The sequence below is a fragment of the Canis lupus genome, chromosome 28 (assembly GCF_003254725.2).
Source record: "Canis lupus dingo isolate Sandy chromosome 28, ASM325472v2, whole genome shotgun sequence".
NCBI lineage: Eukaryota > Metazoa > Chordata > Mammalia > Carnivora > Canidae > Canis > Canis lupus.
The window spans coordinates 13744938-13757154 of record NC_064270.1 but is presented as its reverse complement, the minus strand read 5'-3'; the positions used below and the strand labels follow the sequence as shown (position 1 = coordinate 13757154).

General features: G+C 36.5%; 1 protein-coding gene across 4 annotated transcripts in view; it reads right to left on the bottom strand.

Annotated features, from left to right (window-relative positions):
• The window catches only part of SLF2 (SMC5-SMC6 complex localization factor 2), a 50945-nt gene that overhangs the window by 18288 nt on the left and 20440 nt on the right, over positions 1-12217 (bottom strand). For all 4 annotated transcript variants that reach the window (XR_003144100.3, XM_025466922.3, XM_025466923.3 and 1 more), the window contains 5 exons: positions 8171-8246; positions 7224-7365; positions 2808-2910; positions 2017-2193; positions 116-213 (listed from right to left, as the gene is read on the bottom strand). Coding sequence is in view for 3 of the 4 variants with exons in the window: in XM_025466922.3 (XP_025322707.1) it covers positions 116-213; positions 2017-2193; positions 2808-2910; positions 7224-7365; positions 8171-8246 (596 nt within the window). In the remaining variant the exon portion in view is untranslated. The remainder of the gene's footprint in view (positions 1-115; positions 214-2016; positions 2194-2807; positions 2911-7223; positions 7366-8170; positions 8247-12217) is intronic.

The window sequence follows — 12217 nt, the reverse complement described above, 5'->3', positions numbered from 1 at the left end:
TGAAATAAAAGACTGATCCAACATTCAAAGAATGATGAAAGAGAATAAAGGACCAAAGTATTTCATTAATGTAAATATAAATTTTTCTTGATGCTTATTTCTCAATTTTCTATACCTTCCACGTGATGTCCAGTTAGGAACCAGCTGTACCAACCACAGAAGGTTGTGTGGATGACTAGACAGCTCATTTATGGCCAGACAGAGTTCAGGCACCTGAAAACAAAGAATAAGCAAGATTTTTCAAATAGGTCAGTGGAACTAAATCATCCACCATCCCTTCTTGCCCTTATGGAAGCATTATTATAAAAAGAGCCTCATTTTCAGAAAAAGCATGGAGTCTAGGACCTGCTAAAACAGACACAGTACACAGATTCAGTTTTAAACTTTGGAAGAGGGGATCCCTGGGTGGCTCATCGGTTTAGCACCTGCCTTCGGTCCAGGGTGTGTGATCCTGGGAATCGTGGGATTGAGTCCCGCATCAGGCTCCCTGCATGGAGCTTGCTTCTCCTTCTGCCTCTGTGTCTCTGCCTCTCTCTCTGTCTCTCATGAATAAATAAATAAAATCTTAAAAAACAAATAAACTTTGGAAGAGACTGAACAGATATACTAATCAGAATCTCACTTGGCTTTTATGTTTTGTGCTATGGCATACCTATACCTGCATCTAAACAGTCCTCTCCAGGAGAATCTAAATCTAAATAAATCTAATTTAAGATTGATTGATTGATTAATTTTAGACAGAGAAAGAGAGGGAGCATGTTTGAGTGGAGGGAGGTGCAGAGGGAGAGAGAAAAGAATCCTTAAGCAGACTCCCCGCTGAGTACAGAGCAGAACTGGGGGCTCCATTCCAGGGCCCTGAGATCATGACCTGAGTCGAAATTAAGAGTTGGACACTTAATCAACTGAGCCACCCAGGTGCTCCTAAATAGACCTAAATACAAATACCCTAGAGGTATATAATGAAAGCTGCAGAAGATCATGTTTCTGACCTGGGATTTCTTGCATTTTAGGGATCCTCAACTATTTCAGTATTTCAAGTCTAACAAAATTGCTTCAAAATAATCTCTGAGTAGGGGAAGAAACTATGGGATGAGGGTAACAGATGGGACAAGGTTGATTATGTCCTGTTAATTGTTGAAGCTGGGTGATAAAGTACTTATGGGTTCATCATACGTGTCTATTTTTGCACTTTTGAAATCTTCCACCAAAAAAGGTTCTAAAAAATAGAATTCTTAAAAACCTAACAAAAATTATACACATTTACCATTAATATGGCTATAGATATTCAACTCAAATTTTTGTTGTGACTTTGCTTCACCATTTCATGTAGGTCTTTCCTAAAGGTCACTTCAGAAGGGCCTTCCCTGACTGCCTTATCTGAAACAGCAGAGGATCCCTGCCTTGCTATTATTCTCTACACCCATGTCTTGCTTTATTTTAATTTGTGGTCCTTACTACAACTTGACACGATATTATAATCTATATTTACTTTATTATTTAACTCTCTAACATAAAACTGCCATAAAGGCAATGGATTTATCTTTTTCATGGCTGTATTTCTAATACATTAATGCTGGGCCCACAGTAAATTCCCAATAAACACTTAAAAAAAAAATGAATAGCTGCAGTTTTAGAGAAGATTCAGTTACCATAAATTTAAATAATACAGTTCCTTGGGTGCCTGGACTATTAACTGATCAGTTAATCACATGCCTGCGGCTCAGGTCATAATCTCAGGGTCCTGGGATTGAGCCCCGAGTTCAGCAACCTGCTCAGCAGGGAGTCTGCTTCTCCCTTCTCCGGCTTCTGTTCTCTCTCTCTAATAAATAAATAAAATCTTAAAAAAACAAAATACAGTTCCAGCGAAGATAGTCCCTTCCTCAGTTTATTTTTCATATGTTAGAGATCTTAACAGGCTAGAAAATAGTAATTCCATATGCACCATGAAAGTCAAATTGTGATGGTATATAAAAAACCAATGCTAAAATCAATATAAAGGCTTTAAGTATGGTTTACCTTTGTGTTCCAATCTCTAATATTTTTCATCAGATTTATCAGGAGGCTCTGAAAGTCCACCAGAGGAATCTGTTTCAGCTGTTTCTCCAAACTCATTTTAAACAACATTAAAATCAACAACATTATTTCACGATCTTGGTAACCTTCTGGATGTATGGATGTACACAAGCCGAGAAACTGTGACAGAAGTACAGAGATAAAACAACTTAAGGAGATAAATTTCACTTGGAGAGTTTAAATTATAAAAACTTTCTGACAAAAAATGCAAAAGTAAAAAACATCAAATGTCTGGAAAAAGAAGGCAAGAAATAAAGAAATGCTCATTTAATAGTTGAAATAGGTGACAAGATAAGTATTTTATTCTCCAATTTTCACTTTTGAGATTTTTTAAATGGTTCGGTATCACTGATTTGATTCAGCCACTAAAAAGTTTTAGCACTGTTATTAATTCTTAATCACTAAGTTAAAGTAATAACTTCTTCAAACATCCTAATTCTAAAAAATTATTGGTTCCAAAAAATACTGGTTTCTAAAAGCTTCTTGGTAAAGGTATTCCTAGAACTGTATTAATTCTGTAAATCTAAAGTTCTCTTTTACTCCTAATATTAAAACAAAACAAAACAAAATAGCAAGAACGACATTTGATACAAATACTATTACAAGCAATTTCAAAGATTGGATATTAGTAAACCTCTAGTAAAACACTAGTCATTTTGTTTTAAAACCTCCAACCACAAAACTAAATGGTTCTAGTTCTGTGCTAAAGACATAAAAAAGTAGTTTTCCCCTACCTTAACCACATTTAAAATGTTGGTTTCAGGAAGAGTTGAAAAAATTGGCTTACAAAATGAATCTTCACTTCCATCCCGTCCCCAAGTCATCTGTGTTTCAGAACTATTGAAAAGTGAATAAAGTAACATGAAATTAGGCACAAGATAATTATTTTAAGAAATATCGAACAAAAAATAAGTTTCATTGGGGCATAATTTACACACAATAAAATATACTGATTTTAAGTTTTGACAAATGTATATAGTAGGGTAACTGTCAAAAGAATAAAGAAGTAGCAGGACATTTCTATTACCCACAAAATCCCTTCATGCCAGATCCAAGTCACCCTGCTATCTCCCACTCCAGGTAAACACGAATCTGATTTCTATCTCTATTCATTAGTTCTCCCTTGAACAGCTACTTTTTATAAGGCACTATCCTCACTGATTTTGGTGGTGTCAGAGAACTACGTAGAAGGTGTCTTTGACTACAAAAGAACTCAACATTTGAAGGTCTCAATGAATAGATAGCAATATAAAGAAACAATTCTAAGCACCTTAATTTTGGTTGAGGTAATCCGTGAAGGTTCATGGAGGAGGAGATACATGAATTTGGCCTTCAAAAGTTATTTTGTTTAATTTTTTGAATAAATAATACCTTCATATGGTTAAAAAACTTCAAAAGGTATCAAGGCACAGTATGCTGTGAAGAACTATCCTCAGTCTAGGCATTTTGCCCCTACTTGCCCTCCCCATAATCACTACTAGTTTTCAGTCCTTCCTTCTACAGGCATTTTATGTATATACAAATAAATATGAATCTATGCCTTCCTTTACTATAAACTGTACATAGCACACTATATACTGTAGTATACCTCTCTTATTTCACTTAATGTATCTTATACTTCCAATAACCTTATATGAAAAGCTTTCTTAACTACTAAAGTCTTTGCTTGGTAGCCCTGTGTGCCTTCCTAGATATATAACCTCAGGCAAATTACTTAAACTATCTATGCCTGACTCCTCTATAAAATGGGAATGAAGTTAGTATCTAATAGTTGTAGTGACCATTAAATGGTCACTACATGTTAAGTCCTTAGGACTGTCCCTGGCACATAGTAAACAATATGTAACTACTAGTAGTTGTGATAATTATTAATGTATCATGATTTATTTAATCTGTCTCCATACGGATACTGTCTTGCTCTTAGAAACAGTGCTTCAACCAGTGAGACAGGTTATATTCTGATGAGCAGACACCGAGGATGGAGCTGAGGGATCAGTATGAGAAGAGCCAATGCAATGACTAATACAGAGGAACATCAAGTAGACCAATTTTGTTAGAACAAAAGGGAGAGCAAAATAGAAAATAGGTCAGAGTCAAATTGTAGAGTCTTAAATATAAGGTGTAAAGGTTTGAGAACCAAAGAGTAAGAAATTCAAGACTATGTTTCATAAAAGGAATCCTCCAAGAATGAAAAGAATGAATACCTTGGAGGTAGAAAGCTTCCAGGAAAAGGTTATTTTTTCGCCAGGGTAGGCATGAAAAGACTATCTGAATTAGACTGATACTGGTAACAAAAAAGGAAAGAACAGCTGTGACATGAGCAGAGGAAGTGGAACACAGGGATGTGAGAATTGATGGAATGTAAAAGAGAGAGGTTAGTTGTGACTCAGATTTTTAATAAATATTTTAAAGATTTTATTTATTTATTCATGAGAGAGACATACAGAGAGAGGCAGAGACACAGGCAGCGGGAGAAGCAGGCTCCCTGCAGGGAGCCCAATGCAGGACTCGATCCCAGGACCCTGGGATCATGCCCTGAGCGAAGGCAGACACTCAACCCCTGAGCCACCCAGGCGTCCCGTGTCTCAGATTTTAAGTCTGTACATCTAACACAATAATGGTCAAGAAAAGAACTGTTCTACTATCCTTTAGTATCGTATTTTCCCTATCTGAATATTTAAGAGCCTTCAGACATTTCATACACACCAACAAAAATTGTTAAGTTGCATGTGAGTCTTAGAAGAGAGCGTTGCGGTCATATCTCAATAGGATTCAGTCTTGTACTCATGTTGGTTAAACAGGTATTTCATCACAGTTCACTCATTCCTTCACCAGCTCCTTCCTGCTTTCCTGTGCTCATTGATGCCTACCATTACACTGCAACAGTTACTACAGCCACCATCTCCCTGCTGTAGTCACCAAACCTAAGGCCAACTCTTCAACTGGTAAGTAACCAAGAAAAACAACTATCTCACCAAATATCATTTGCATGCATTATGTCTTAATGCATTCATTATATATCTTTACTTCACTATTTCTACTTCAGTATCTACTTGCAACAGTGAAGAAAAATTCAAATCTGTTGCATACAACATACAAAATTACCACACGTTACTGAATTCATTGAATGTTAAATAATAAAATAATTGGCATTTTAACTTTTTAAAATATAGGTAGTTTGAGTATTTTAATGATGTATGGAGGAAATGTTGAGTTTTTCTGGATGGGCCAGGAAAGCGTTTTTTTCCCCTTATTTAAAGTGACAGAGAACATAGTTTTAATCTGAAAATTTGCTATCCAACATATTTTTAGATACAGATTACATCTGAGCAACAAGGGATCCTATTATGGAATGGAAAGAGAACTAGAGAAATAAGAGTTTGGCTTTGGATATAGCAAGTAACAAGAATTTACCTCTCAGAAGTGAAGATGAGTATATTTTCATAATTAAGAACATTCTTATTTCTATGCTGTTTATTTTTTCGTCCAATATTCTAATAGGTTATTGATCTTTTTCTCTTTTAATTTGAAACTAAATTTGAAACTAAACCAAACCTATGTCTGCAACCAGAGTTGTTTCATACACACATATATGCATGAATATGAAAAATTATATGAATATATACCTCCCTCTTATCCCTTTTGAGGCTTTTGATTTTGTGTATAGTGACTACTATCATGGCAAGTTGTGGTCAAATGACTTAATTTTCCTTTTTATGGCTTTCAAGTGTGAGTTCATACACAAAACCATTTTCTCTTTTTCTAGGATTATAAATACCTGCTGGTTTCTTCTATTACTTTTATGGTTTCATTGTTTACATTAAAATCTTTAATCTATCATTTTGAGATATGGATGCAAAATTTTTCAGATGGCTACCCAGTGTTCCAAACAGTGGAAAATACCAGATACTTAATATCCTACTCTTTCCTCATTTATGGAAATAGCATCTTTAGCATAGTGTCTCTGTCTTTGCTCGTTTTGGACTTACTTTCTTCCACTGATAGAGCTTTGCATCTTGTCCTTGTCCTATACTATTATCTGCTAAAGCCAGTCCTGCCTCTTAACTCTTCTTTCTCAAAGCTTTCCTGGAAATTGTTTTTTTCCATATGACTTTAGAATTACCTGTATAGTAACAACTCTCCCCTTCCCCACAAAATATTTGATTGGCATTTTAAAAAATATTTATTTATTTTTAAAAGATTAAAAAATATATTTTATTTATTTATTCATGAGAGACACACAGAGAGAGGCAGAAACACAGGCAGAGGAAGAGGCAGGCTCCTTGCGGGGAGCCTGATGCAGGGCTCAATCCCAGGACCCTGGGACAGAGAGAGAGAGAGAGAGAGAGAGAAAGAGAGAGCACACAAGCAGGAGGAACAGCAGAGGGAGAGGGAAAAGTAGACTCCCTGCTCAGCAGGGAGCCCAACACCAAGCTCGACATGACCCAAGCAGAAGGCTGATGCCTAACCAGCTAAGTCATCCAGGTGCCCCAATAGTGGATGGTCTTATTAAATTTTTAAAAAAAATTTAAATGTTTCTATTTCCTCCTTGTTAAATATGATGATGACTTTATTTTTTGAATTTTTTAAATTTTTATTTATTTATGATAGTCACAGAGAGAGAGAGAGAGAGGGGGGGGGCAGAGACACAGGCAGAGGGAGAAGCAGGCTCCATGCACCGGGAGCCCGATGTGGGATTTGATCCCGGGTCTCCAGGATCGCGCCCTGGGCCAAAGGCAGGCGCCAAACCGCTGCGCCACCCAGGGATCCCCTGATGATGACTTTAAGACTAAGACAGATGTTAAGGGGCACCTGGGTGGCTCAGTCGGTTAAGCATCTGCCTTCAGCTTGGTTCATGATGCCAGAATGCTAGGATAGAGGCCCAAGTCAGGCTTCCTGCTTAGAAGGGAGTCTGCCTCTCCCTCTCTCTCTGCCCCTCCCCCTGCTCATGCGCTCTCTCTCAAATAAAATCTTAAAAAAAAAAAAAAAAAAAAAAAGATATTAAGAATGTATCTAATTCAAGACCCATTTCAATTTTGAGAGATTTAAAAAACCAAAAATGGGTATTGAACCTAACAATTTATTAATTGTTATTATATTACAAATTATTAAAAAGAATGTTTTTGGGAGTTTATAAAAACAAAACTTACACCAGATTGTCTTCATTAAAGTCTGGCTGAAGATTCTCCAGAGGAAACAAAGATCTAAAATCAATTCCCATATTGAAAAACACAGCTGCTATATCGGATAATGATGGGATCCAGGGCCAAACTGGTGAATCACTGAAGGTATCTGGTTAACAGAAGAAAATATTTTATCCCAAATCCCAGGTTCACAAACACACAGTTGCAAGATGACACTATGTAGTGAAACATGGATATTATGATGATTTTAGAGAAATGACATCTGATAATGATATGTTAACAATATAGTTATTTAGAATGATCATATAGGAATTATACATTTTCAAGTAATGTGAAGGAAATGACATTTATGAAAATATTTGAGAGTGATGATGAATAAAAGAGAGAGGGAGTGGTACACTTTGAAAACACTGAAAATAACAATCGTAAAATACCAACTACTTCTAACACAGGATGATTTTACCATTTTCAATCCCCATATAGTCCTAATTCTCAAAACAAGTGAAAGATATAAATCACAATGCTGTTTAATGAAACATGGGATCTCAAAAATGAAAAAACAGTTGTTACGTTTTTGTAGTAGATACTTTCAATCTCCTTAGTGCATAATCAGTACAATACTTGCTCATCAATAAGTCAGTTAAAGTTAATTGGCTAAATAAACAAACATGCAACTATTTCCACTTACCCAGACAGTAACTCATGAGTTGGTAAATATTAAGTTAGGGCTGTTCCTTTAAGATCTTATACCCTTTTCTCAATGCAACTAGAGAAATGCAGATACTCATTTTTGATTGGCATTTCATTTCATTTCATTACTAGAGATTTTAGATCACAAAAATAATTTTTATTCTATACTTTTGAATATCCATAATGTTTAACAATTAGAAATAGACTCCGTACACAGTATTCAATAATTCAGACTACTAATCAGAGTATACTTATATACTCACCATTTCTAATCGTTATTTCCATCAATGTACTTAAAATCTGCACAGACACAATACAGTCTGTATGAACCGACATCATCTGCCAAAGTAGATAAAAGTATTAAGAAAGAAGAAAGAAAATGAGCACTTATTACTTGTCAGGGAAATACAAAGGTATTTTGCGTGTATTTTCTTTAATATGCATTTTACATACGTTTCATTTTAATATTTAAAATAACCTTATGAAGTGGTCATTCATTACACATAAGGCTCAGAGAGATTAAAATACTCCACCTACATAAGACACGAGGAGTTGGAACTTGAAATCCAGGTCTGATTCTAAAAATCAGGGCCTTTCTATTCTAACATGCTGTTTTTACAACTTTCATTTATAATTAGACAAACATTTGAAAACTATCAAAAAACAGCTTTCTAATTCATGTGCAATGATATCCAAAAACCCATAAAGGAAAGGCTGCTTGCTAGTTGTTCATAGGCAAAAACCAAACCACAATCTAGTAAAAATGTTTGAAACGATACAATATGCAAATTAACATACCAATATACTTTTTATTTTTATTTTTATTTTTTTAAAGATTTTATTTATTTACTCATAGACACAGAGAGAGAGAGGCAGAGACACAGGCAGAGGGAGAAGCAGGCTCCATGCAGGGAGCCTGATGTGGGACTCAATCCCAGGTCTCCAGGATCACGCCCCAGGCTGCAGGCGGCGCCAAACCGCTGCGCCACCAGGGCTGCCCACCAATATACTTTTTAAAAGATGTCTAATATCACTAGTAGTCAAAGAAATGCACCCCCCCACCCCCAATAAACTCACCTGCAGACTCAAAAAAAAAAAAAAAGAAAGAAAGAAATGCAGAGAAATAGAGAAATGACAAGCTATCATTAGCTTGTCAAGAGAAACTGGACACTGAGATTGTTAATGATCAAGAACATTGATAACACCCAGTGTTCATTAGAGTATTAGGAAAGAGGTAGCATGGCCAGTGTAAGTATAATTTGGTAAAATTTAAAAAGTAATTTGGTAGTATTTATGCAAAGTTATTGTCCTTATATTTTGATCTAGTCAGCCTTTTTACATATAGAAATTTATATGCAGAAGCATATAATTAACATAATTTTACAGTAAAAGATCATTTTGGGGGAACAAAATCTCAATTTAAAAAACATTTAAGGGATCCCCGGGTGGCGCAGCGATTTGGCGCCTGCCTTTGTCCCAGCGCACGATCCTGGAGACCCGGGATCGAATCCCACGTCAGGCTCCCGGTGCATGGAGCCTGCTTCTCCCTCTGCCTGTGTCTCTGCGCCTCTCTCTCTCTCTCTCTGTGACTATCATAAATAAATAAAAATTAAAAAAAAATAAATAAAAATAAAAAAATAAAAAATAAAAAAACATTTAAGGGCAGCCCCGGTGGCTTAGTGGTTTAGCGCCGCCTTCAGCCCAGGGCGTGATCCTGGAGACCCGGGATCGAGTTCCATGTCAGGCTCCCTGCATGGAGCCTGCTTCTCCCTCTGCCTTTGTCTCTCTTCTCTCTCTAATAGATAAATAAAATCTTAAAAAAACACAAACATTTAAAAAAATCCTATGACAGGGACACTCGGGTGGCAGCTCAGTTGGTTAAGCCTCCAACTCTTGATTTCAGGTCAGGTCATGATCTCAGGGCTGTGAGATCAAGCCCTGGGTTAGGCTCCCTACTCAGCTGGGAGTCTGCTGGAGATTTTCCCTCTCCCTGTCCCCCTCTCCTCCCACTTCCACTTGTGTGCATGCTTTCTTTCTCTCAAATAACTCTTAAAAAAAAAGAAAGAGAATTATGTGACATGTTGAAGGTAATTTTATTTTTTTAAAGATTTTATTTATTTATTCGTGAGAGACACAGAAAGAGAGAGGCAGAGACACAGGCAGAGGGAGAAGCAGGCTCTATGCAGGGAGCCCGATGTGGGACTCGATCCCAGGTTCCAGAATCACGCCCTGGGCCGAAGGCCGAAGGCAGATGTCCAACCGCTAAGTCACCCAGGCGTCCCTTTGAAGGTTAATTTTACAGTGGTTTTGTAGGGGAAAATATTTCTCTTTCCCTTTTGCTTTGAAGCTATAGATTATGATTATAGTAAATTTAAATCTAAAATGCAAGAGAGAATAACCCAAACTCTGGTTTCAATCAGGCATATTTGTATCATCGTATGTTTGTATTTGCATCATTTGCATGTTTGTGCCATTTTCAAAATCAACTTCTGTCAAAAAAGTCTGTTACATGTTTGTGTTATGTTTTGCCACTAGGTTGCAGCAACATTCAAAGGCATGTTGGAAACAGGACAAGCTTTGGTAACAATCTTTTTTGGGCAGTAATGAATTCTAAGGTAGGCAACACAGTTCATGGAAATAAATAAATATGTAAAGAGGTGTATATAACAATCTAATGTCTATCAATTGAGACTGGGTTAAATAAATCATAGTATAACACTACAACAGAATATGATAAAGCCATTAAAAAGGATGACAACATTTCTACTGACAAAAATACTCAATAATTTGTTATCAGAAATAAACAAGTTACAAAACAGCACATATTCTGTTCATATCATCATACAGTAATCTATGTACATGCAGAGAAAAATCTAGAAAACACTAAAATTTAAGAGCCCCCAGAAACTGGGGTGGCAGTAAGCCTTTAAGAAAATTCTTCTTTCCATTTTACTTGAACTTCGCACAATCAAATGTGAATTCCCTTGGGATCCCTGGGTGGCACAGCGGTTTGGCGCCTGCCTTTGGCCCAGGGCGCGATCCTGGAGACCCGGGATCGAATCCCACGTCAGGCTCCCGGTGCATGGAGCCTGCTTCTCCCTCCTCCTGTGTCTCTGCCTCTTTCTCTCTCTCTATATCTATCATGAATAAATAAATAAATCTTTAAAAAAAAAAATGTGAATTCCCTTTGAAAAAATTTTTATTTTTATTTTTTTATTTTTTATTATTATTTTTTTATTTATTTTTAAAGATTTTATTTATTTATTGAGTCACAGAGAGAGAGAGAGAGAGAGAGAGAGAGGGAGAAGCAGGCTCCATGCAGGGAGCCTGATGTGGGACTCGATCCCGGGTCTCCAGGATCACGCCCTGAGCTGCAGGCAGCTTTAAACCGCTGTGCCACCGGGGCTGCCCTGAAAAAATTTTTAAAAACTAATGTCTTTCTAGTTTTATATACGCATAAAATCAGGAAAATGCAAACATTTTCATTACATTTTAACAATTAAATTTACAAAACGTTAGGACCATAGATTTCATTCTTTTTTCTTAATGGCTGAATAATATTCCATTGTACATGTACACATGTGTGCACGTACATCTGTATCTACTCATCTACTGAAGGACACTTGGGCAGCTTCCATAATTTGGTCATTGTAAATATTGCTGCAACAAATACAGTAGTGTATATATCATTCTGAATTAGTGTTTTTGTATTCTTTGGGTAAGAAGGGTTTAAAAAAACATGAGAACCACAGCATTAAAATAAATTGACATACTTTCTAAAAAAGAAAGTCATAAATTGGCACATCTCTCCATCATGAAAAATGCAATTGAAAAGGAGAGATGAGACAAAGTGTTTTACACAGAAAAAGTGATTAATGAATAATTATTAGTTTAGTTTTTCAAAGAATAAATATGAAGAGTATAAAAACTACTTATATGAAGACATGCTTATATTTTACAATCAGGGTTTTGAAGGCTATAATGAAGACCCACATCAACAAGATAAAAATTAACACAGATAAATGCAAAGTCTTACTTGTAAGTTTAGGAAAAGATATATTACATAATTAGAGAATAACAAAGCCCTGGCATGACAGCAAATGGAAGTTTTGAACTGCAGTAATAGGAATATGTCAGTGGGTAGATGGTAAGAGTCTCACTGGAAACTTGTTTAGAAGGACCTTATCGGGATCCCTGGGTGGCGCAGCGGTTTGGCGCCTGCCTTTGGCCCAGGGCGCGATCCTGGAGACCCGGGATCGAATCCCACATCGGGCTCCCGGTGCATGGAGCCTGCTTCTCCCTCTGCCTGT